The sequence below is a fragment of the Protopterus annectens genome, chromosome 12.part0, assembly GCF_019279795.1.
Source record: "Protopterus annectens isolate FY-2018-M chromosome 12.part0, PAN1.0, whole genome shotgun sequence".
Classification (NCBI taxonomy): Eukaryota; Metazoa; Chordata; order Ceratodontiformes; family Protopteridae; genus Protopterus; species Protopterus annectens.
In genome coordinates this window covers 141,415,099-141,441,844 of record NC_056746.1, presented here as the reverse complement: position 1 = coordinate 141,441,844, position 26,746 = coordinate 141,415,099, and the positions used below count along the sequence as shown (strand labels likewise).

Genomic DNA, 26,746 nt, shown 5'->3' with positions numbered 1-26,746 from the left:
TTGACACTACAGCAGCTTCTTCCCATGCTGGACAAGAAAGCTTGGCTCGTGACATTGGACCTCAAGGAGGCATACCTGCATGTCCCTATCAGACAAAACTGCAGAAAATACCTCGGATTCATAGCTGGTTCAATGCACTATCAATTCTCTGCACTGCTGTTTGGCTTATCTACTGCGCCCAGGGTCTTCACAAAGTGCCTGGCACCAGTAATTGCATTTTGCAGACAGAAAGGAATTCAAATTTATCTGTACCTGGACGACTGCCTGATTCAAGCAGAGAGCAAGGAAATTCTTCTAAAGCATCTGGCATTTGTAAAAAAGTTATTAAGTTGCCTGGGGTACACAGTAAACGAAAATAAATCAAAACTAGTGCCCTCACAAGAGATAATATTCCTGGGTGCCAGCTTGAACACAACGGCCCAGATGGCTTTTCTCACGCCAGACAAGCAAGGACAACTAACTCAATACTTTCAATTGATGGCAACAAAGACACAACTCCCTGCAAGAAAAATTCTGCAGGCCTTTGGTTACATGGCATCTTGCATACTACTAATTCTATATGCCAGACTGCATATGAGGAAACTACAATGGTACCTAAAGAATGTATGGTCTCAACACTGTCAAAGTTTGGAAACCGTTATACCACTAATTCCTTGCCTTCAACAGGAGTTTCAATGGTGGGCTCAAGTTTGTCACTTCAACTAGGGACAGCCTTTTACTCAACCCACAGCCAGGAAACACTGACAACAGATGCATTGGATTACGCCTGGGGAGCACACATGGCAGTCAACTGTATTCAGGGCAAGTGGCCCACAGAACAAAGGTATCTTCACATCAATCAGAAAGAGATGCTAGCTGTACAAAATGCCCTTATAGCTTTCAAGGACCTGCTGCATCCAGGACAACTACTACTAAAGAGAGACAACACTACAGTTAATGTGGTACATAAACAAGCAAGGGGGCACTCACTCCTACCCCCTGCAGGCAAGCCATGATCTTGTGGAACACAGCTCTAAACTATCAAGTTCATCTGCAGGCACAATTCCTGCCAGGAGAGAAAAACATACTGGCAGACGACGTAAGCAGAAACATCATGGATCCCCACGAATGGGAATTGAATCCACAAATATTCAGAATGATAACACAGAAATGGTGGAGCCCGGACATAGATCTGTTTGCATCCCCAATGAACTGCCAGCTACAGAAATTCTGCACAAGGAGTTACCATCCACAAGCATGGAAAGTGGATGCCCTCTCATTCAGCTGGAAAAACCTACAAGTATACGCTTTCCCACCACTACCTCTCCTGCCAAAGGTACTCATAAAAGCCAGGCAAGAAGAGCCAGAGATGATTCTGATTGCACCAGACTGGCCACGCCAGCACTGGTACCCAATCTTAAAGAACTTAGCACAAGGACCACCCTGGATTTTGCCTCAAATCCCACATCTGCTGACTCAGCACAACAATGAGATACTACACAGCCAGCTAAAGACCTTTAACCTAGCTGCATGGAAGATTCCTTATTCAAGAAAGCAATGCCGCTCTCGAAAGCTGTTATGGATGTCATTCTGGAGGCCAGAAGGCCTAGTACCAGGAAAGCCTATTCGGATAAATGGAAGAGATTCTGTGCCTGGAACCAGGCGCACAGCCTTGACCCTCATGTCCCAAACATTCCTCAGATACTACAATATTTAACTGAGATGCTGGACAAAGGCCTCTCCTTCTCATTCATCAAGATCCATATCTCTGCCATCTCTGCTCATTACAACACGGATCCACCAATTTTCTCTAATCCTTTGCTAAGACAGTATCTCAGAGGGGCTAAAAACATAAGACCGCCCCATAGAGCACCTACTCCAACTTGGGACCTCAACTTTGTTTTGGAAAAATTAACTTTACCTTCTTTTGAGCCAGCTAATACAGCAGAATTAAAATATATCTCTTGGAAAACTGCTCTGCTCCTGGCAATAGCATCAGCACGAAGAGTTTCAGAATTACAGGCAGTGGAACCTTTCCTCATTTTCCACCAGAACAGGGTGTCTTTAAGAACTAACCCTACGTTTATGCCAAAGGTGGTATCCAGTGTGGCTCTAAACCAAACTATTCATCTGAAGTAGGAACTTCATTTGTCAGCAACCTGTGGGATATGGATCCGATCTCGGATCCGAGCCGGCAACTTCTATCATAGCATAGATCTGAGCTCCTAGCTCCTCCCCCATAATCCCCTGCCTGCCCTAACTGACCTCAGATCTAGTTTGCCGCTCTTCAAGCAACAGCTAGGTTCAGAGCTCTTAGCGTTTTTGTGAGAGTAAAAGTTTTTTATTTCTTCTTTCTGAGTGATTGTGTGTGTGGTAGGTTTACCCTTACACTATTTTATATCGTATATATTTTTAATTTAATTTAAAAATATTTCTCCCTCCCCCGCTGGTCGTAGCGTGTGTGTGTGACTGAGTGTTAGGGGCCTAGTGAGTGTGCTTTTCTACAGTAATGTCGGAGGCCCCTAAAGCCATTTTTTCAAAATGCACCGAGTGTGGTCACAAGCTTTCACCGGCTGATGGCCACACTCGGTGCGTTAGGTGCCTTGGGGTTGAACACCTCTCTTCGGGTTGCGCGATTTGCATGGCGTTCAACCCCAGGGCACTCAAGGATCTAAGGTTGAAGCTAGTTCTGGTGGGCCTTCTACCCCCAGTCTCTGTTTTGGCCTCCGGTACTTCGGTGCCCGCTACCCCCCCGGTAGCGGTCACTCCTGCCTCGCTTCCTCCGACCGGGACTCAACCTCCCGCTTCGGCTCCGGAGGATAGGGAGGCCAGGAAAGAGAAGCAACGGGAGAAGCACCTTAAGCGGCGGGCCGAGGACTCCTCATCGGCCCCGTCCAAGTCTTCTCGATCTCCTCCTCCTCCTCGGATCCGATCCCCTTGTTTTTCTCCCCGGGACCCGAGGAGGAGGTGATCCGGTCCCCATCGAGGTGACACTCCAGGTCTGCCTCGGTGGCCTCGTCGAGGTCCACTTTTAGCATGTCTGATGCGGACATGGACCGGATGATGAGGAGATTTATCCAGGCCCAGATGCAGATGGGAGTGCTCTTGCCCCCCCCCCCCCCCCTGGGACGGAGCTCGACCCCTTTTTTCGCTCCTATAGCTCCTTCTCCGACCCGCATTCCGGGCTCGGAGCCGAGCCACGTTGGATCCGGGGGTAGGTCGGAGCCGACCGTGCTGGGCACGTCGGCTCCGACTGTTCCCTCGAGTTTGTCTGATCCGACCTCTCGGAGCCATGGGCCGAGCTTTGGATCCGAGGGATTCGGTGTGCTTTTGGCTCCATCTCAGTCGGAGCACACTGGTCCTTCGGATCCGACGTTCTTGGCGCCGGGTCCGATCCCCGCTTCGGATCCGAGTGGGAGTCGGATCTCGGATCCGTCAGAGAGCGGCTCCCCCTCTGCTTTCGCTGCGGTGGAGAGGGCACTGTTGAGTGCTTCCATGCCTCCGGTCCTGGCTTCGGCTCCCTCCCGCACTCCTTCTCATCTGGTCCTGGCTCCCCTCATCCAGCCCTCGGGGCAGCCTGCCTCAGCGCCTTTAGGAGTTCCAGTGGAACAGGATATAGCCCGTGAGGACTCCTCGGACAGCCCCCCCCCCCCAGGAGATTCCTCACAAGGCAAAGTGCAAAAGGAGGCACATGGACTCCCATGAGAGTCTCACCGAAGATACTGACTTGGATGAAGGGGAAGGCTGCCCTAGATCACCCCCCGAGGATGTCTCCTTTGGAGACATCATGGAAATGCTCAAAATCAGGGGTGGGTGGTCTGCCCCCAAGGCTTCCTCTGACGAGTCCATATTCCTTGAGGCGTTTGAGGCAGGACCATCTACCTCTTGGGTGTCCCCTCCACCCGACCCCCTGGTGGATCTCATATCCTCTAGGGATTGGAAGGAACCGGACACCATAGAGCTGATCCCCAAGCATCCAGACAAAATTTTGAGCCCCCCTGCAGAGAGATCACATTGGAGCAGAGGTCCCCCTGTGGATACCATGTTGGTGGCTGCAGCCACCAAGAAAGAGTTGGCTCAGTAGAGCCCCACGGTTCATCCTCCGAGCAAGAAGTCTTGCGCGATGGACTGTCTTGGGAAGCGGGCCTTCAGTTCAGCGACCTTCTCTGAGGGCCTTGAACTACATGGCACATGTTATTCGGATGCAGTGGGATCTAATTAAGAAATACGCTGCTCCCCCCCCCCCCGGGGTCCATGTCGAAGGGAGACAAGGATCTGTACTCTTCCCGAATGGCCACCCTCCGCTCTATCTCTAATACCTCTATGTGGCTATTGTCTCATGCTACGGAGGGAGCCGCTAGAGCAGGCGGAGTCGGGCTTGTCATGAGGAGACAGGCCTGGCTCCATCACTGTGACTTCTCGAAACCCTTTAAGGCGTCATTCGCGAATGCCCCTTTTGATGGTTCTGCACTGTTCGGCAAAACCATTCACGACACTCTTGTCCAGAGCGAGAAAGACTGGAAGACCTTGTCTGCCATCGGAGTCCACTTCTCTGCGCCCCAGAGGTCCTTTTCCAAGAACCAAAATGGTCAGAAGAAGATGTGGTTCTGAAAATCGCATCAATCTCAGTCTGCTCAGGACAACCAGTCTTCTCGTGACAGAGGAGGACAGGGAGGACGCCGCCCCAGAGGCAGAGGGGGTCCTAGGAATTTTGGGTCCAGAGAACCTTTCTCTGAGAGGCCCACGCAGAACCCCTGAGGGGTTTCCCGACTGCTCCACTCTGGAGGCAGTCGGGGGGCGTTTTTCGAAGCACCTGGCAAAATGGGAGTCCATAACAACAGATCTCTGGGTGCTTCGTATTATATCCAGAGGTTACCAAATTCCCTTCATAGTAAACCCCAGAATCAGAAGCCTTCCTGACGTCCCAGTCAAAGGAAGGTGGCCGCTGCAGAAATTCAGCAGCTTCTACAAAAAAGAGCCATCCAGCCCATCCCCCAGATCAAGTTGGATCAGGGTTTTACTCCAGGTTCTTTCTGGTGCCAAAAAAGATGGGGGACTTGAGGTCCATCCTCGACCACTCTCTCCTAAACCTGGCGGTACCCAAAGAAAAGTTCAGAATGGTCACGTTGCAATCCGTCTTCCCCTTATTGCGGGAGGACGACTGGATGTGCTCTATAGACCTCAAGGATGCGTGCTATCACATTCTAGTGGACAGGCGTCCCAGGAGGTTCCTCCACTTCCGGCTGGGAGCCAGTCACTTTCAATTCAGGGTCCTCCCCTTTGGTCTCACCTCAGCCCCCAGGGTGTTCACCAAGGTCCTAGCAGTAGTAGCAGCCCACCTAAGACTCCAGGGAATTCAGGTCTTTCCATACCTGGACGACTGGCTCCTCACAGCCCCAACAAGGCATCTACTTTGTTCATGCAGGGACTATTTTCTCGGTCTGGCTCCACTATTAGGATTAACCATCAACATGACCAAATCCTCTCTCATCCCTACACAGATGCTGGATTTTATAGGGGCGAGACTGGATTCCAGTCAGATGCTTGCGTTCTTGACTCCAGTTCGGCTTCGGAACCTGAGGTTGCACGTGCAGGCCATTCTTCAACTGCAAACTCCTTCGGCGGAATTGATTCTGAGGGCCCTAGGATCTATGGTGGCTGCAATCCCTCTGCTGCCATTGGCCCGGTTGAACATGAGGGTTCTGCAGTGGACCCTCCAGGTACAATGGTCCCTGTCTCGCAACCCCCTGTCTCACCCCATTTCCTTAAGCAAGGTTTGCAGAAAATCGCTCCTGTGGTGGCTCCAGTCTCCCAACCTCCACACGGGACGTCCCTTCTCACTACCTCTGCCAGTTGACACAGTGACCATGGACGCTTCTCACCTGGGGTGGGGGTGGGGCCTTTTTCAGGCAGGACAGTCCAAGGCACATGGAACGACGTAGAGACCTCTTTGCATATCAACGTCCTAGAGATGAGAGCGGTGCTTTTGACGTTACAGGCACTACACAACTCTCTTCCGGTAGGGACAATTGCGGTACAGACAGACAACATGTCGATAGTCTGGTACATCAACAAACAGGGGGGAGCCAGGTCTTACCCCCTTTGCCGCGAGGCCATGAGAGTGTGGGAATGGGCGATTTCCACCAACCGCTTTCTCATAGCAACGCACATTCCGGGACGGTCCAACATTCTAGCGGACAGGCTCAGTCGTACTATCCTGACTCCTTACGAGTGGTCTCTCAACCACCGAGTTGCAGAGCAAGTATTTGCCCAATGGGGGTGACCTTGTTGCGATCTTTTTGCCTCTCCTTCAAACACGAAATGCAACAATTACTTCGCTCTGATCCCCCCTCCGGGGGAGTCTCCGAGAGACTCTCTAGTTCATGCTTGGCCTCCCGGTCTGCTTAATGCTTACTCTCCTCTTCCTCTGATGTTGAAATTATTACAGAAAGCCAGGCAGCTGGGGAGCAAAATGATCCTCATTGCCCCATTCTGGCCTCGTCAGACATGGTTCCCTTACCTATGGTCTCACCTAGTGTATCCATCATGGATTCTGGATCCCATTCCGGATCTCATCTCTCATCCTCTCGGTCTTCCGACTCCGAACCTGGTCAACCTCAAGCTGACGGCTTGGTTGCTCCAGTTCCACTCCTCATAAGGACTCCCGGGATTTCATCACCAGTCAAAGCCATTCTTTTAGCAGCTCACAAGCCTTCCACCAGGAAGGTTTATCGGAGTAAGTGAAAACGCTTCACCATTTGGGCAGAACACCATCGTTTAGACCCTTTTACAGCCCCAATATCGTTGATTCTAGATTTTCTAACCCCTCTCTTTCACCTGGGGGCTAGTTCTTCCACAGTCAAGGTACAACTGGCAGCAATCTCATACTACCATGTGGGGCAAGAGTCTGGCCCTCTTATCACTTCCAAACTGTGTAAGACCTTCCTCAAGGGTCCCGTCCTCCTTAGGCCTCCAGTTAGAGGTGGTACCTCCATGGGATTTATCCTTAGTCTTGCAGGCCTTGACTGGTCCCCCATTCGAACCGGCGGCTGCGTTGATCTCAAATTTCTCTCTTGGAAAACGGCCTTTTTGGTGGCCATAACTTCAGCCAAAAGGGTATCGGAATTGCAAGCCCTTTGTGTCAAGCCACCATATCTGTTTTTTCACCCAGATAGGGTTTACCTCAGAATCAATCCGTCCTTTCTACCTAAGGTATCTTCAGAAGAGAACATCAATCAATCCATCAATCTCCCAGTGTTTTTCCCCAACTTTCATAACAAAGGAGAGTACAAGCTACATTCCTTGAACGTACACAGACAACTATAGAACTGCTGATCATAGGCAATCCGATCAGTTGTTTATCTCCTTTGCCAAAAGTAATTTCGGAAACTCCGTTTCTAAAGTTTCTCTCTCTCGATGGATCTCGAGTTGTATTCTTTTAGCATATCAGAGCTCGGGGAGGCCTGCACCTCAAGGAGTCCATGCTCATTCTACTAGGGCCATTGCCACTTCTGCGGCCTTTCAAGCTAGGGTTCCACTGGATGACATTTGTTCCACAGCCACTTGGGCTTCATCTCACACCTTTAAGCCATTATAAAATAGATGTTGTTTCCCGAGGTAGAGCGTCCTTTGGCTCTGCGGTGCTCCGGAATATCCTTCCATGAAGGCCACCCAAGACTTGGGTAGCTGGGGACTCTGTCCCACAGGTTGCTGACAAATGAAGTTCCTACTTCAGATTAAGAAGTTATGTACTCACCATAACGTTCCATCTGAGTAGGTATCTTCATTTGTCTGCAACCATCCCCCCCTCCTTCCCCCTGGCCGATATGATCGTTCTTGTGTTATTGGCATATGTTCCCATTGGGACACCTTTTATCTGCTGTGCTATGGGGCAAACTTGATCTGAGGTCAGTTAGGGCAGGCAGGGGATTATGGGTAAGGGGGAGGAGCTAGGAGCTCGGATCTATGCTATGATGGAAGTTGCCGGCTCGGATCCGAGATTGGATCCGTATCCCACAGGTTGCAGACAAATGAAGATACTTACTCAGATGGAACGTTATGGTGAGTACATAACTTCTTAATTTGCCAACTTTTTATCCAAAACCACAGAATAAAAGGGAGAGACTACTGCATTCCTTGGACATTCACAGGCAGTTACACTTCTACTTGGACAAAACCAAAGCTTTCAGGAAATCTGAGCAATTATTGGTAGCATATGCTGCAGGAGCACAGGGAAAAGCCATTTCAAAATAGACTATTTCAAAATGGATAGGACATTGTATAAGTTTCTGCTATACACACCATGGGAAACCTGTACCTAGCAGCATTAGATCTCACTCCACCAGGGCAACAGCCACTTCAACTGCCTACCTCAGAGGAGTACCTACCAAGGATATTTTGGAAGCAGCAACTTGGAGTTCTGTACATACCTTCACCAAGCATTATCATCTGCCTCTATACTCTAAATCCAGAGCTGGCTTCGCCACTGCAGTGCTGCAGGGCCTTATAGCCACCCCTAATGCCTTATAGAACCAGCCACCCTACCTCAGCTTTGGGATTCTACCCAAGTGTAATGACTGCAGCAGTGTAACACAATGAACATAGTACAGTTTTGTACCTACCATAAATGTAGATGTTCGAGTGTATACACTGATGCAGTCCAGGTTACCCTCCCTCCTTCCCCTCTTACTTGCTGGTACGTACCTAAGTCTTCTACCCTTTACTACCTACGGGGAGTATTTGCTGGTAGCTGAAAGTTGTTGTTTGCTTTTCTTATGTATGTTTTATTAGCAATTTGAATTGCCTACCTATTTGGGGGCACCTGACATCTGGGGCAAAAGAAACTGAAGAAAATGGCATCTGCTGCATCTTGTATACCCCTGTCGCACTGACGTCAGGGAGGAGGCAACATCAACTGACGCCGGACCAAGACTTTGGAACTCTGGCTGACTGGGGAACCGCCTGACGGCAGGAAAACCCAAGTGTAATGACTGCAGCAGTGTATACACTCGAACATCTACATTTATGGTAGGTACAAAACTGTACTTTCCTCAAATACCCTGTTAAAAGACCTAAACTTTCATCAACAGATAAATACATGTTGGTGTTATAAATTCATATCTCTGTTTATTCAGTAACTGCAACAGACTATTACATGTCATAACAGATTAACACCTTTTCCACCTACAGGTTAAACATAGATAATTGTACTGGCTGCCTTAAATTCCCACGTCTATTTTGTGTTTCTCTCCTTTATGCTGGAGGGAAGTTTTGAATGTAATTTATTGGCTAGGCTTGTAATTGTGTGTAGACTGATTGCTTTGTACTTGCATACGAACTTAAGAGATGTGAGCCACAGAAAGTCAGGAAAGGGACCCCCTATTTAATATGCACATTTATTATTGATGATATGTTAGTGCTGTTGCTCTAACTAGGATATTTTTCTTCTTTACAGGCTCTGGTAATTACAAATGCTGCAAGAAGGAGCTCAACTGTGGGAGAGATAGTAAACTTAATGTCAGTGGATGCCCAGAGATTCATGGATTTGATGACGTACATAAATATGATCTGGTCAGCCCCCTTACAGGTTATCCTGGCACTCTACTTCTTGTGGCAGGTAAGTGTGTCTTGGTCAGTGTTCTTTGGGCAGTAGTTTTTTGTCAAATACATAGCACTAACTTATTTTTGTGTTTTTAAATGTGTTTGAAAGACTTTACAAAAAGTGTATGCAGCCTTAATGTTATGGCTAAGGTATTTGTTTTAAAGTTGTGTAGTATCATGTGTCATTTAGTCCATAGATCAAGGGTACATAGTAACATTTTAAATGTTTACTTTTCTGTGTTGCAACAAAGACTATCCCTATATTACTGCAGGGCATTAAAGATATTTGGCCATTGTCCAGGATGTCATGTCCTGGGCAAATGTTGGAGTGTTGCATACTACCAGACTGTGTACTACTGTGGCTGGAAGTGGAGGTTTATTGGGATGGCGTTGAGCAATTAGTGTGTGCTGCTGTAGATGGATTTTGAGAGAATCCAAGTCCTTGGAACATTACATACTGTTGAAGAGTAATGGTCCATTTGTAGGGGAGATCGTGACATGTGAAGCACAATTGCTCCAAATGTATCTTTGGATTTTGTGGTAGCCATGTATCCAGACTGATTTAAAAAAAAAAAAAAAAAAAAAAAAAAAAAAAAACAGTGGTGTAATGGATGAGGCATCAGCTTCCAGAGCTGGGAATTGTGGGTTCAAGTCACACCTATGTCAATGATTCTTGGGTTGGGGGTTGGTATAATGGATAGTTTCACCTCACAGGCACAAGGTACAGGGTTTGATTGTCGCTATTGGCTAGGCATGTAATAGCCTGCAGACTGATTGCCTACCACTTTCTTATGAACAAATGTGAACAAATAAATCTTTGGCGTTTTAAAAGTGCATGTCATTGCTTTACCTTATAACATGCTAAATAGTCAAGGTTTAACATGTATGTGCCACATTACTGCTTCCCAGTCTACCTTAGCAAACATTGCAAATTTTATGAGGGAGTGAGGGACCCAATCCCCCAAAGACTCAGAGACTGTATCTTCTGGATAGAAAACCTAATTAGAAATGGTTGAAATGTGATAAGGAAACAACCATACGCTCCGCAAGGATGGCATGCAGGGTCAAGCCAACAATGTAAACCACCAACGACCAGCAAAAAACGATAGTGAACACTCAGTAATGAAGAAATAATGATTATTTATAATTCCTTCAAATCCAGACCGGTTTCGGCTATTCAGCCTTTATCAATGAATACAATAAAGTATTTTTGAATGAAATGAAGCAGCCTGCATTTATACTAGTCTGAAATGCGATAAGGAACAGTATTAGCCTTTGCACTATGGATGAATTTTATATTTATCCATTTTCTGATTTTTTTCTTTTTTTTTTTTTTTTTTTTTTTTTTTACTTCAGCTTTAGATACAAATAGTCTTTTTTCAGTAATCAGTGCTATCTGACTTGGCAAAATACTGTAGGGCTTACTTTTTCAAAAATAGTGATGCTGCGGCAGTATGCTGAAGGGTAGGTATCAGGGCTCCTATTACATGAATGAACTTTTAAAAGTTCGAATGTCATATGGTCGACACCATATGATCAAACTTTGAAAAGTTTGAAGGTTAAATGTAATGGCGCCGTATGGTGCAGAATGGGAGAATTTCCCTTTTCTGCATTGAAGTGCGATCTCAGAGTTGGTATATTTAAGTAGGGGGGTGTGGGGGTGCAGGGGGGCTTGCCCCCCTGCTTGGAGTGTTAAGATGTTTTATTTATTTTTTTTATGTTTTATTATATATTCAAAGTTTCAACATTTGATCATATGTTGTCGAACACATATGGGATTCGAAGTTTTGAAACTTCGAATATATAATATAGATCCCGGTATCATTCCCCAGCCTTATCGTTTCAGCAGTGAAATGTCTGTCGGCATGCTGGAATGCAATTTCAAGCCATGGCCATTAGAGGAGTTTGATGCCTTAAATGAAGAATAGATTCCCTGTGCTTCAGTAGTTAATCAGCTTGGCGCATATGCTTTTATCAAGCTTGGTATGTTTGAAACTTCATTTAATGGAGTCCATTTTAGTTACTTACTGCAGCTTTACTTTTCAGAGATTGTGCAGTTTTACTAAAAAATAAAATTAAAACTCTGGAACCACAACGGTTTGTAATTAAACACTTTAATGATACTAGTTAAAAACTTTCACCTTAGGGCTTCTTCAGGCTGATACAGTGTAATCTTTCACTGCAACACTGTTTAAATATTTCTCGTAACTCAATGTACCTGTTGCTGGAGATAATGTAGCCAAGGTTTTAAAGTAAAAGCTTCATTTCAACCTGGTTCTGTATGTGCATTGAATCTAAGTATACAATTCCTTTCCTCAATTTCATTGAGTTGCTTTAAATCACTTCCATGAATAGGTTGCATTATTACACGCAATATCAAAAATGTAAAACTGTGTGAATTATTTGACTCAAAAATGTGTATATAAAGCATTCATGCAGATGTCTCTGTTAATGTCTGATATACGGTTGCAAATTCTGTCTTTAGGTTTTCTATTGGTCATTCCCACGTAAAAAGTGGGCCAGGTTGTGCATCTAGCCATATATATTGCTTGTTTAGTGTTGCAATTTCCATAAACATCAATTAAAAAAAATCTTTTTTGGTTGCTACATGTTTAAAAGATTTACTTGTATCTGTATGCTTACAAAAGGAACAATTTTGACATTTAAAAGTACCTTTTCTCTTGCTTGTAAAGTTATAAATAGAACATGGTAGTTCCTTATAGCATAATTTGTTATTTTAAGCTGAGTGATCTTTTATATCTAAAAACAGGTCTGTCTGGTATAAGTCCTTTGAGTTGTTGAGTCTCTTAATATTGGTCAATGTCTACTAATAATATCTTGATCTTTTGATGTATTTCTGTTAAAAGTTAACACATCTTAAACTCTGTGTTTTGCATTCAGGATTCTGTTCACTAGATTGTGATGACATGAAAAATTGCTTTTGCTTCTGTCTGACCATTTAAGATTATATTATCTCATATTGTTTGCACTTCACTTTTATTATATCCCCTCTTTATGAAGTCACACTTTGTTGTATCAAGTTGTTCAACCATCCTTCCGATCATCCATTTTATCCAGTTTTCTACTGTATTCAATTGGTTGATAACTATATTATGTTATGTTGTCCCATCTTGCCTTCATTCTTGCTGGTTGGAGTTCGGAGCCGATACTCTGCTCTGCCTTATTCTAAAGCTCGAGAGCTTCTACTGGCTTGAGGCTGAGTCCTATCCCATGGTAATTAGCGGCTGTTACCCAGATCTCGTTTGCCGCTTGAAGCTTCGGGATTATCTTCACTGGTTCAGGGTTATAAAATTTTAGATTTTATATCATTATACCAGTTACCTTCTAATTATTACCTGTTATTACTTAAGGTTTTATCGTAATAGCCTTGTGCTATTTTTTTGCTTTCAAACCTTGTAATTTTACCTTTGCGGCTGTTTTTTCTTTGGGCCTTGTCTCCTTAAGAATCAGTTTAAATTAGAGGATTCTTGTACCTTCTCTTCCTTCTTTTCCCCTCTTAGGAATCACCATTTAAGTTAGAGGCATCTCCTCCGGTGGAGGAGATAAGTCGTTTAACTTAGAGACTTCACCTCCTCCCTTTCCTCCTCTTCTCTCATAAAGAAAATATATATATATATATAAAATGTATATATAAATTTAGATACCTTCCTGTTTTTGCTGTCTTTCTCTTCCCATTAAAGATTCTGTTACGTATATAGAGTGTTTTTTCCTTATAGCTAGTCCTGTCTAAGAACCAGCTAAGGAACACAAGTCAGGATTTTAAAAAGTGTGATTCCTGCACTCAAAAAATGTCCATTACTGATGGACGCACTAGTTGTGTGTACTGTCTGGGACCACACCATCGCCAAGATTCCTGGTCTATCTGCAATTGTTTTAGCACCAGGGTCTTGCAGGAGAGGAAGAATAAGCTCATATTAAGGGGCTTATTGAAAGTGGACGAAGGAAATCAGACTAAAAAATCAGATACGACTGAAAAGGCTGCTCGGCTCCAGTGTGTGAGCTGACAAGCAGCACCAAACTTGATACTTCCTATGCTCCGAAGGTTGTCGGGCCTGAAAAACATGGTTCTCCCTCAGGTCCATCTGTTTCATCAGAACCGTTGCTGAGCCAGAAAAGGAGTCTGTCACCATCCTTGGAGCCGCTATCTCCTTTACTACAGTCAGAGGCAGGTAGCCACAAATCTTCGAGTCATTCCTCTAGATCCTCCAGGATATCGGATGATGACATGGAGCAGGTAGTGAAGAGGTTGCTTTCGGACCCGGGCCTTATCAGAAATTCTCACAAGCCCAGCTCATTGGATCATGGAGCTGACAACGGTACCACCCCAGCTACGCCGATTCCTCCTCCAACTCGAATGAGTTTGGAGCCAGAGAGTATGGAAATCATGTTGGAACCGCCAGAGCCAGTAATCACTACTGATATCTCTGCTCCATCTACTCAGATTTCCTTGATGCTTTTGTCCATCGAGGGACCTGGGGGCCGACACTCCCTGGTCAGCTCCAGGGGGGAAGAGTCTAGTCGGGCCATTGTCTGAACCGGCTCTCTCACTCGGAGCCTTGGCTCAGGTGAGTTCGGCTCTCACATCTGCCTCAGAGCCACTCTCCTCAGTGCCGCAGAGATCTGGCCTCTCGGAGCCAGAGTCTCTTTCGACCCAGGACCGCGGTGCCTTCGAGGTGATCTGGAGTGTGCTCTCCACTAAGTCTGCTCCACTTTTGGCTCCAGCCTCTCTTCCCCGTAAGCGACCAGTATCCATCTCTTTATTAGCACCCACAGAGTAGAGAGCCAGTGCTCTCAGGAAGCCACAATGGGTGGATCCTCCTCTTCCAATACCTCCCCGGAGCATCCCCCTGAGGAGGTCCCTCGGAAGAGACAGTGTAAGAGGAAGCACATAGACTCCCCTAAGTCTGTCACTTCCGATACTGACTTAGAGGATTTAGAAGGGTCCCCACTGTCACCCTCTGAGGATGTCTCCTTTTCAGACATCCTGGATATCCTTAAGCAGAGTAGTGGCTGGAAGTCCCTTTCCTCTTCTGAAGATGAGTCTGTGTACCTGGAGGCATTTGTCTCTCGGCCATCCACCTCTTGGGTGTCTCCACCTTTCGACCCACTCCTGGGTTTGGTGAGTCAAAAGGTGTGGGTCTTTCCAGACTCAGTGGGACCCCATTCCGAGGAGGCCTAATAAATTTATTATGGCCCCGGAAGATAGGCAGTATTTAACAAAAGGGGTTCCTGTAGATGCAATGGTGGTGGCAGTGGCCACAAAGAAGTTAGCTGAAACTTCTGTATCTGTCCATCCATCGAACAAGGATTCTCCTACGATGGACAGATACAAAAAGTGTATGTTCTCAGCGGCCTTGACCTTACAGTTGCTGTATTATGTCACATTTCACATGACTTTAGAGGGATCTCCAAAAAGAGCTAGGAGATGCCCTGCAAGGTGCTACAGCCCAGGACTTGTCTGATAAGGTTACTTCTCAGCTTACAACCTTAACCTCCATCTCGAACTCCTCAATGCGCCTTATATCTTATGCAGCCGATGGAGCGAGCAGACACAGGGATAGCTCTTATAAACATTCCTGGATGTACCTTTGTGAGTTTGTCTGAACCCTTCTGGTCTTCCTTTATTGACACTCCCTTTGATGGCTCGTCATTGTTTGGGCCGAAAGTGAAAGAAACCCTCACCAGGAGCCAACAAGATGGTAAGACTCTGCCATTGGAGTCCGTTTTTCCACCCCTACCGGACCTTATCCTAAAGGTCAAAAGAACAGAAAAATGTGGTTCCGTAAGTCCAAAGAAGCCTTAGCTGACACTCGTGGTGATGCTTCCCCCAGGGGCAGAGGGGGAAATAATGAAAGGCACCATCCACGTGGCAGAGGGGGTCCACATAACCAGGGTGTCAGAGATGCGTTCTCTGGTAGGCCCTTCCAGCTCTCCTGAAAGGAGGCCTGCCTGTCCACCTGTGGAGGCAGTCGGTGGGAGACTATCACTGTACCCAGAAGCCTGGCTAAATTTGACTCAAGACAAATGGAGTACAGTCCATTATATCCAGGGATACAACATTCCCTTTCACTGTCCACCTCATCCACAAAAGTTTATCCCAGACATTCCACCTGTTCAAAGAGATCAAGCAACACTAGAAATCCAAACGTTGCTAACAGAGTCCTCCAAGAAGTCACCGCAGATCCACTAGGATCCGGAATTTACTCAGGGTTCTTTTTAGTTCCAAAAAAGACGGGGGACTAGAGACCCATGCTGGATCTCAGCAGACTAAACAAGTTGGTGAAAAAGTCAAAGTTCCAGATGGTAGCACTGCAGTCTATACTCCCTTTTCTGGGAAAAGACAATTGAATGTGCTCGTTAGATTTTCAGGATGCGTACTACCACATAAAGATGGACAAGCACGCAAGAAGATTTCTACACTTCCAGCTTGGGAGCCAGTCATTTCCAATTCAGAGCTCTGCCCTTTGTACTCACCACAGCCTCAGGGTGTTTACCAAATGCATGGCAGTAATCACAGCTCATCGGAGACATCAGGGATTCAAGGTGTTTCCATACTTAGACGACTGGCTCCTAACTGCCACCACCAAGCAGCTACTAATCAAAGCAAGAGACTACACCATCCATCTCTTCTTTAAACTAGGCATTACTATAAATGCAGAAAAATCTGCCTTGTTTCCATCACAGCATATTACATTCATTGGTGCAGATTTAAATACAAATGACATGTTGGCAAAGCTACCTCAAGAAAGGATCCAGATGTTACGCAATCAAGTGGTTATCTTACTCAACAAGAAAAGAGTGCAGGCAAGATTTGTCCTGAAAGTCCTAGGCTCTATGGCAGCGATGATGACACAACTTCATATGCAAATATTGCAGTGGCTAATCTTCGCCCAATGGTCCATGCAGAAGTTACCCATGTCTCACTAGATCCTCATAACACACTCCTTCAAGAAGGACCTACTTTGATAAGTTCAGTCCATTCAGGTAGCTATGGGTAGACTGTTTGTACTTCCCCAACTTGTCGCTACAGTAACCACGGATGTGTCCCAGATAGGGTGGGGGGGGCATTATCTGGGCCAGACGGTCCAAGGGGTTTGGAAAGATCATGAGTACCATTTGCATATCAGTGTCCTAGAGATGAGGGTGGTGCTTCTGGAGTTGCAAGGACTAATTGCAATTCAGACAGACAATATGTCGGTGGTATGGTACATCAACATACGGGAGGGAACCAGATCCTGCCCCCTATGTTGAGAGTTTGGCAGTGGGTGATATCTTCTGAACGCTTTCTGACAGCAATGCATATCCCAGGGAAATCCAACGTTATAGCAAACAGGCTAAGCAGAGTGATTCTCATGTCTCACGAGTGGTCCCTCAATCAGGAAGTTGCAAATCAAATTTTTCATAAGTGGGGCCAGCCTTGCTGCAACCTTTTTGCCACTCCCTTCAATACCAAATGTAGCAACTACTTTGCCCTAATCTCCCCTCTGGGAGAGTCACCGAGGGATGCACTGGTTCATGATTGGCCCCTGGGACTTCTTTATGCCTTTCCCTTGATTCCAAAGGTTATCCAGAAAGCAAAGTTGTTGAGTCGCAGATTAATTCTCATTGCGCCATACTGGCCTCGTCAGATTTGGTTCCCCTTTCTTTGGCCCTACCATCAGGAGGACCCATGAATCCTGGACCCAGTGCTGGATCTTCTGACACAGCAGTCAGGAACGCTCCATCCTTCCCTCTACACCCTCAAGCTGACAGCTTGGCTGCTCCACTTCCGATCTTGGCCAGGCTTCTGGAATTGTCCCCTGCAGTTCGTTACATTCTAGTCTCCTCACACAAGCAGATGACTAGGAAACTCTATACAAACAAATGGAAGAGGTTCTCTTGTTGGGGTAACAAAAAAACATATAGATCCCTTTACCGCATCTATGCCTGCAATTCTAAAATTTTTAACAGAAACTTTTACTCAAGGAGCAGCGGCAGCCACTATCCGAGTTCAATTAGCTGCTATTTCTAATTATCACGTGGAAGAACTGGGATCTAGTCTAATGACCCATAGACTATGCAAAGCTTTCCTCAAGGGTACGTTTCTGTTAAGACCACCCTTCAGAGAACCTCCTCCTCCTTGGGACCTCAATCTATTATTATCTTTGATCCTGTCTTCTTTTGAACCAGCATAATCTTGTTCATTTAAATTTTTATCTTGGAAAACGCACTTCCTGACAGCAATTGATTCAGCCAGGAGAGTATCTGAGTTGCAAGCCTTGTCTATCAGTCCACCTTATTTGATCTTCCACGAAGATAGTTTCCCTCAGAACAAATCCTTCCTTCTTACCGAAAGTTTGTTCTCTAGTGAATTTTAACCAAAATATAGAATTATCAGTGTTTTTTCCTAACTATGGCAACAAAGCAGAATATAAACTCCACCAACTGGATGTGCATAGGCAGTTGCGTTTTTACTTGCATAAGACCAAAGAATTCAGAAATTCAGACCAATTGTTTGTCTCTTATTCAGAAAATAAAAAAGGTTTGCAATCTCAAAAGTTACCTTGCCTAAATGGCTTACTGAGACCATCACATATGCCTGATTCCCACAATAAAGAACCACCAGGGAAAATCAAAGGGTATTCAACTAGTCTACCTCCATTGCCTTTCAATCCAGACTTCCATTGGATTCAGTTTGTGCTGCTGCTACATGGGTTAACCGTCATACCTTTATTACAAAGTAGATGTGGCCTCTGCACCCTTTGGTTCCACTGTCCTGAAGAGTTTATTCCCTTGAGCCACCCAAGAAAAAGGTGCTGGGGACCATGTCCCAACCAGCAAGAATGAAGGCGAGATGGGACAGCATAACATATAAAGAAGTTATGTCCTCACCAATAACGTTCCATGTTTGTTGTCCGGTATCTAGTCTTCAGTCTTGCGTCCCTCCCAACTATCCCCCTCCTGGAGAATCTAGAGGAAATTTATCATAAATTGGCAGATGAGGTCTGATTCCCTTCCTTCCCTTTCTTGTTAATTTTATGACAATATATTTCGGATATTATCCTTTTGGATATTGAATATATCATAAGAACTTTTCTTCCACAAATGAGATGTGGGGAACAGCCACTAAGCACCATGGGATAGGACTCGGCCTTGAGCCAGTAGAAGCTCTCGAGCTTTAGTATAAGGACGAGTCGGAGCTGAATTTTGGCCCCAAACCCCAACCAACAAGACTGAAGGTGAGGTACTGGACAACAAACATGGAACGCTATGGTGAGTACATAACTTCTTTTTTAAACGTATGGGGGGGTGTATATTCCTACGAGGAAGGTATGTGTTCTTCACCTTTTTATACAGGTAGTCTCTATTCTTCCATCCTATCCAGAAAGTTGATTTCATCTGATGAACATTCATTTTGAATAACAAAAAATCCGTAGTCCTAGAGATGTAATTTAAAAAAAATTGTCTAAGGTGGATTCATTGCCGTGCCAGCTAAACAAGTCATAAAAAAACAACTCTTGAAAAACACTAGTTGCTCATTAAATGGGTTTTGTTCTAATATATATTCCTTCTCCAAAATGTACATTACTATATTGGCAAATTTGCTATTGGAGTGCCCATTGCCACTCCTTTTTCCTGTGTATACAGTTGATTTTGAAATAGAAAGATATTGGTTTTAGTACAATTTGTGTTCACATAATAGGGCAGTATGAGACTGCGTATACTGAGTACTTTCATGGAAATATTTATTGACTGATTGTATTCCCTTCTGATGTGGTATTTTAGTAAATAGTGAGTCAACATACAGTGTTACAAAAAGATGATTATTCAGGGTATTTTTCCTTGATCATTGTACCAATTGTATTAAAATCATTTGTATCCTTAGTTTCAGTTTTGTATAGATTAATCTTTAATTGGCAGTTCAAAAATTTTTAAATTGCTTCTGTCACCCATCCACGTGCAGAACCAATCGTTCTTAGTGGTGGGGGATGTAAGTGATTTCTGAATTTTAGGAATGCCATAGGTAATTGCTGTTCTCAGTTGTATTGTCAAATATTTTACATTTTTCATCAAAGCCATTCTTCATACAGCATCTCTGTTTTATTTTTTTTTTACATATTGAATAATGTGTTGATGCTCATTTCCTGTTATTTTACAATATTCATTGGTTGCCAAAATCTGTTGCATAAAGTTGTTATAATAACTGTCTAAAACTACCATAGCACCACCTTTGTCTCTTCTTTTAATTGTTTGCTTATTGTTTTGTAAAGTTTTAATTTCCTCCATTTGTTCTTTAGTTAAATTGTAATGTAAATTGAAACTTTTATTCTTATAAAGATTGTATGTGTCTTTTTCAACAATCCTTTCAAAGGTTTGTATACTTAAATTTTGTAAGGGGATGAAAGTGCTGCTTCTAGTAAAAGGTCTACATTCTTCCGCTATGTTAAGTCCAAACACAAGTTTCAGGTTTAAAGAACATATAAAGTATTCAACTTCTAGCAGGGTTTGGGCAACATCAGATGTACAATGAGGAATAAATGTCAGTCCTTGACTAAGTACGTAAAGCTCCTGTTCTGATAGCTCATAATCCAATAGATTAAACACTGCATTTATGTTTTCCAAGTCTGACTGTGTGTAACCGGTTTTTGATTGACCTTTTTTCCATTGGTGGTGTTTCTAAAGCTCTTGATGTTCATGTTACCCTGCTGCAGTCATCACACTTGGGTTATCCTGCCATCAGGCGGTCCCGCAGTCAGCCAGAGTTCCAAAGTCTTGGTCCGGCGTCGGTTTCTGTCGCTTCTTCCCTGACGTCAGTGCACCAGGGGTATACAAGAGGCATCCGACGCCATTTTCTTCAGTCTTTCTTGCCGCGCGGTGTCCGAAGCAGAAGCAGTTTGCAAGTGCCGCTTGGCCGATACCTGAGATTTTCGAATCGAATTTCAGTCCGAAGTCTTCAATAAAGCTAAGTACCCCATTGGGGAACTTTTTCTTGCCTCAGTCCGATGTCAGAAAAAGTTAACAATTGTATTTCTTGTGGGAAGCAAATACCTCATAAGGACTTCCATTCTTATTGTATTCCTTTCCTAGGCCCAGACCACAATGTCACAGGTTCAGTTTTGTGCTAGGTTTAATAAATGCACTATCAAACGCCGTTTTGACTTCACTCGACATTACTTTGGTAGGAAATTTAATTATATCATGCCGTTGGAGCAGCCGACGACCGGCATGCATAAAAAACGCAAGTATAAGGACCAGCAGCCTAGGACCAAGCCAGATTCCGAGGCCTCTGCTGGGCCTGTCACCGGTTCTCCGGTTTTCCGTGAGGCGCCTACGCAGCCCCTGACTATCACAGAATTGGAACCCCAGACAGCTGCGGATTCTCAAGCGGAGTGTACTAGGCCGTCGCAGCCATCTTCATTAGGCCCTTCTGACACCAGAGCAGAAGGAGATCCCGGTGAGTAGAAACACCTTCGGTTGCAGAAGGTGTCTTCAGACAGATTACACTCACCATTAAATCTTATGCTAAGCTTAAAACTCCATTAAAACCAAAAAAAGATTGTACATCAGTCTCCAGTTCAAGGCCCCATGCCTAAGAAACAGATGCTTAAGATGGCTGAATATTTGATTACCCTAATCAGGGGTTCCCATCCCCCTCCAGATAAAAGACCAAGACAAGAGGAGGATTATGCTTCCTCTGACCAGGTTTCAATTTCCTCAGATTCTTCTGAGGAACAGGATTACGCTTTTCCCCCTTATGAAGAACTCTGATGCTGAAGACTCTATTCCCTCAGCATCTCCCCCTGAAGACTACTCCTTTGGGGAAACTTTACATACCATGAGGGAACATTTCCACTGGGAAGGCCAGGACTACTCTGATTCTAAGAAAAGGCTCAGAGTTCCTTTTACTACCCCAGCACAGACCACTTGCTATATCCCTCCAGTTTTAGATATTGTGGATGATGTTTACTTGCAGTCTAGTCTAAATCCAGACTCTCTACCTCCTGCCCCAGCCAAACCAGACAGATACTACAGAGTACCTGACTCGCACAAATTCCTTTATAAAAGCCCTGTGGCTGACCCAGAAACAATTTCCCAGGGTCCCAAAGGGGCTAAAGCTTCTATGGCTAAAAATCCTGTGCCCTCTGAAAGGGATTCCAGAGCCCTAGATAGATGGGGAAAGAAGATATACACCTCAGCTACTCTGGCTATGAGAGCATTAAATTCAGTTTCACATACTGAAATATCAGCAATTCCTAATGTCTCAATTAAAACAAAAAATGAGCACACATTCTGAACAGTCTGAATTCAAGGAAATGCAGGATCTGTTGCATGCAGCTGAACAGGTGGGCAGACATACTTTACAATGCGGATTTGATTCATTGGAAGCTTCCTGTAGAGCAGCTGTTACTGGGTCTGTCATACGTAGACATGCTTGGTTAAAAGAACAAACCCTACCTGATCATGTTAAAGCAAAATTATTGGATGCACCTTTACAGCAGGATGTATTATTTAGTGTCAAAGCGGAAAAGGTTTTAAAGAAAATGGAGGATAAGGCAAAGTCTATGCAGACGGTCAAGGATTTTTTACAGGTACAACCTCCTCATTTCAGCAGAAATTGGCCAACAAAAAACTGGTCCTTTCCAGCTTCTGACAGATCACAGAGGGGCAAATACAGATGCCCAAGGGGCAGAGGTCAGTCACAAGGCCCTTACAAACCTCGCCAATGGGGTACTGCTACCCAGAAAAGAGGAGAAGACAGGCCCAAGCTAGCAGAAGACAAACACAATGACTCAACCCTCAAACTACCAAGCAAATTTTCTTGACAGCTCCCTTGGGAGGAAAATTACCACTTTTTTATAGACAACTGGCACATCATCACAAAAGACAAATGGGTCATACCTTGCCAAGGATAAAAGGAATGCCAAACCTGCCACCAAATCAATGGGCAGAGGCACAAAAACAAATTACAGCTCTCATGGACATGAGAGCCATTCAACAGGTACCTGCACAGGAGCAAGGACAAGGATTTTACTCAAGACTCTTTCTAGTCCCCAGAAAGGACAAAGCATGGAGACCCATTCTGGATCTTTCAATTCTGAACACCTATTTGCAAGTACCAAAATTCAAGATGCTAACACTACAGCAGCTTCTTCCCATGCTGGGCAAGAAGGCTTGGCTAGTAACGTTGAACCTCAAGGAGGCATACATGCATGTCCCTATCAGACAAAATTGTAGAAGATACCTCCGCTTCATTGCAGGTTCAACCCATTATCAATTCTCTGCACTGCCCTTTGGCTTATCTACTGCTCCCAGGGTCTTCACAAAATGCCTGGCACCAGTAATTGCATACTGCAGACAGAGGAATTCAAATATACCCATACCTGGACGACTGCCTTATTCAAGCAGAAAGCAAGGACATTCTTTTAAAGCATCTGGCATTTGTCAAACACCCTCTAAGTTGCCTAGGGTACACAGTAAACGAAAAGAAATCAAAACTAGTGCCCTCACAAAACATAATATTCCTGGGTGCCAGCTTGAATACAACGGCCCAGATGGCTTATCTCACGCCAGACAAACAACAGCTGACTCAGTACTTCAAAATAATGGCAACAAAGACCCAACTCCCTGTAAGAAAAATTCTGCAGGCCTTGGGATTCATGGCATCTTGCATACTACTAATACCATTTGCAAAACTGCGTATGAGGAAATTACAGTGGTACCTGAAAAGCGTATGGACTCAGCACAGCCCCAGCTTGAAACAATGATACCACTCATTCCCTGCCTTCAACAGGAGTTTCTATGGTGGGCACAGGCATGTCACCTCAACAAGGGTCAGCCTTTCACCTTACCCACAGCCAGGCAAACCATGACAACAGATTCATCGGACTATGCCTGGGGAGCACACATGGCAGGACAGTGCATTCAGGTCAAATGGACTACAGATCAAAGCATCTGCATATCAATCAAAAAGAAATGCTAGCAGTGCAGAATGCCCTAACAGCTTTCAAGGATCTCTTACACCCAGGACAACTAATAATAAAGACGGACAATACCACAGTAATGTGGTACATAAACAAGCAAGGGGGCACACATTCCTACCCTCTATGCAGGCAAGCAGTGACCTTGTGGAACACAGCACTGTCTTACCAAGTTCAACTACAAGCACAATTCCTGCCAGGAAAGAAAAATACATTGGCAGACGACCTAAGCAGAAACATCATGGATCCCCACGAGTGGAAACTAGATCCAAAAGTATTTGCAATGATAACTCAAAAATGGGGACGCCCAGACATAGATCTGTTCGCCAACCCCCATAACTACCAACTTCAAAAATTTTGCACAAGGACATTCCACCCACAAGCTTGGAAAGTGGACGCCCTCTCATTCAGTTGGAAAACATTAACAGTGTATGCCTTTCCTCCACTGCCTCTTCTAGCAAAGGTACTGCTGAAAGTCAGATTAGAGAGGCCACAAATGATACTCATTGCACCAGACTGGCCACGCCAGCACTGGTTTCCAATTCTAAGGAACATGGCCCACGGCCCACCATGGATTTTACCACAAATTCCTCACCTGCTCACCCAGCGAGACAATCCGATTCTACACAGCCAGCTCAAGACTTTAAACCTGGCTGCATGGCAAATTACCTAAACAACCAGCCAACACCTCTATCCAAAGCTGTTATGGATGTCATTCTGGAGGCCAGGAGGCCCAGCACCAGGAAAACCTATTCAGACAAATGGAAAAGATTTTGCACCTGGAATCAGGCTAAAGGCCAAAATCACCTTGATCCAAACATTCCTCAGATTCTACAATATTTAACTGAGATGTTGCACAAAGGACTTTCCTTTTCATCTATTAAGATCCACGCCTCAGCAATTTCAGCTCATTACAACACGGATCCTCCTTTATTTTCACATCCACTCCTAAGACAGTACCTCAGAGGGGCTAAGAACATAAGACCGCCCAGGAGAGCACCAACACCTACTTGGGATCTCAACTTTGTTCTGGAAAAGCTTACACTGCCGCCCTTTGAACCAGCTTTTTCAGCTGATCTAAAATTTCTTTCATGGAAAACTGCCCTGCTACTAGCAATAACTTCAGCTAGAAGAGTCTCAGAGCTACAGGCTCTAATGGCAGTGGAGCCTTTCCTCATTTTTCATCAAGACAGAGTCTCTCTACGAACTAACCCTTCCTTTATGCCAAAGGTGGTATCCAGTGTGGCCCTAAACCAAGCCATTCATTTGCCCACCTTTTTTCCAAATCCCCAGAGCAAAGGAGAAAGACTCCTGCACTCTTTGGACATTCACAGGCAATTACGTTACTACTTGGATAAAACTAAGGCTTTCAGAAAATCTGACCAGCTCTTTGTAGCCTATGCTGCAGGATCACAAATCTGACCAGCTCTTTGTAGCCTATGCTGTAGGATCACAAGGAAAAGCTATCTCAAAACAGACCATTTCAAAATGGATAGGACATTGCGTACGATGTCCTTCAAGGATGCATCTGCAGTCCTTACAAATGGGTTGTCCTGTCGTCAGGCAGCCCTTCGGTCGGCCGGATTCCAAAGTCTGGGTCTGGCCTCGGCTGGTGTCGCACTTCACCCGACGTCATAGCTGCAGTTATTCGGGTATAAAGGCATCAGCCGACGCCATCTTCCTCAGTCTTTCTTGCCGCGTGGCGCCCGAAGCAGAAGCTGTTCGCAAGTGCCGGTCGGTCAGAACCAGAGATTACTACCGAATACTACTACCGAAGACTTCTAAAAAGCTAAGTACCCCGTTGGGGACTCTTTCTTGCCTCAGCCGATGTCAGAAAAAGTGAATAACTGTTTAACTTGTGGGAAACAAATACCTCATAAAGATTTCCACTCTTACTGCTTACCTTGTTTAGGCCCAGACCACGACGTCGCAGCTTGTCTAGCCTGTGCTTCTTTTAACCAGCGGACGCTTAGACGTCGGTCGGAATTTGCTGAGGAGTTTTTCGGCTCCGATTTTGCTTATTATGCCGTCGGATCCTCCGACTTCGCAAATATCTAAAAAAACGCAAGGACAAGGACCAACACTCGCGGTCCGCGGTTTCGGCCGAAACCGTGGTTAAGCCAACCGCGAGTGTCACGGTTTCGGCTGAAACTGAGCAAGCGGTTCTTCCTTCAGCCGAAAACTTACCTTCTACCGAGGCCTCTTCCAACCTCGTGGAATCGGCTTCTGAAATCCCACCTGCTGTTGCAGTTTCTCAGGAATTATCAGACACTATTCCCTTGGATATTTCAACCCCTGCACATGGAGCTGCTAGGCCACCTGCAGCAATGTCCATTAAGGCCTTTGCCAGGGCTAAAGCAGCTAAAGCTACTAAATCTGTGCCTGCTAAGACCCCCTCTCACAGGCCTAGCTCTAGTTCACAAATGCTTAGTTTAGCAGAGGATCTCATTTCTTTAATCCGAGGATCCCAACCTCAACCAGACAGGGCCTCTCACCCACCTCCAGAGAAGAGGCCTAGAGCAGAGCTCCCTGAGCCAGTGTCTACAGATGATTCCTCTGATGATTCAAATGATACAGACCCTGCAGAGGCTCCTTACTCCCCTCATGAAGACTCTGATGCTGAAGAGTCCATCCCTTCTGCCTCTCCGCCTGAGGAATTTTCTTTTGGGGAAACCTTGCATGCTATGAGGGAACAATTTCAGTGGCAGGGCCAGGATTTTTCAGATTCCAAAAAAAGGCTTAGAACTTTTCTGCATTTACCACAACATAGGCCTTTAGCCATACCTCCAGTTCTTTCTGTTGTAGATGATGCATTTAATGATGCTTGTACTGCTCCTGATTCTCTACCTCTGGCCCCTGCTAAGCCCGATAGATACTACAGGGTCCCGGACACACATTACCACTTGTATAAGGCTCCTTCTGCAGATCCCGAGACTATCTCCCAAGGACCTAAGGCTGTAGCAGCTACCTCTGCCAAAAACCCCCTCCCCTCTGAAAGGGAATCCAGATCCTTAGAGAGATGGGGTAAAAAAGTTTACACTTCTGCTACTCTTTCAGCTAGGGCCTTGAACTGTCAATTTCACATGATACAGTATCAAGAATTTATGCTAGACCAGTTAACCAAAAAACTGTCCTCGGATGAAACAGTAGACAAAAAATATGTGCAGGAAATGGTACATAACATTCAG

At 45.2% G+C, this 26,746-nt stretch overlaps 1 protein-coding gene across 2 annotated transcripts in view; it reads left to right on the top strand.

The window, feature by feature from the left end:
• ABCC1 (ATP binding cassette subfamily C member 1) overlaps positions 1 to 26,746 on the top strand; it is a 1,301,041-nt gene that overhangs the window by 421,616 nt on the left and 852,679 nt on the right. For both annotated transcript variants that reach the window (XM_044089159.1, XM_044089158.1), the window contains exon 10: positions 9,434 to 9,595. In XM_044089159.1, the coding sequence (XP_043945094.1) occupies positions 9,434 to 9,595 (162 nt within the window). The remainder of the gene's footprint in view (positions 1 to 9,433; positions 9,596 to 26,746) is intronic.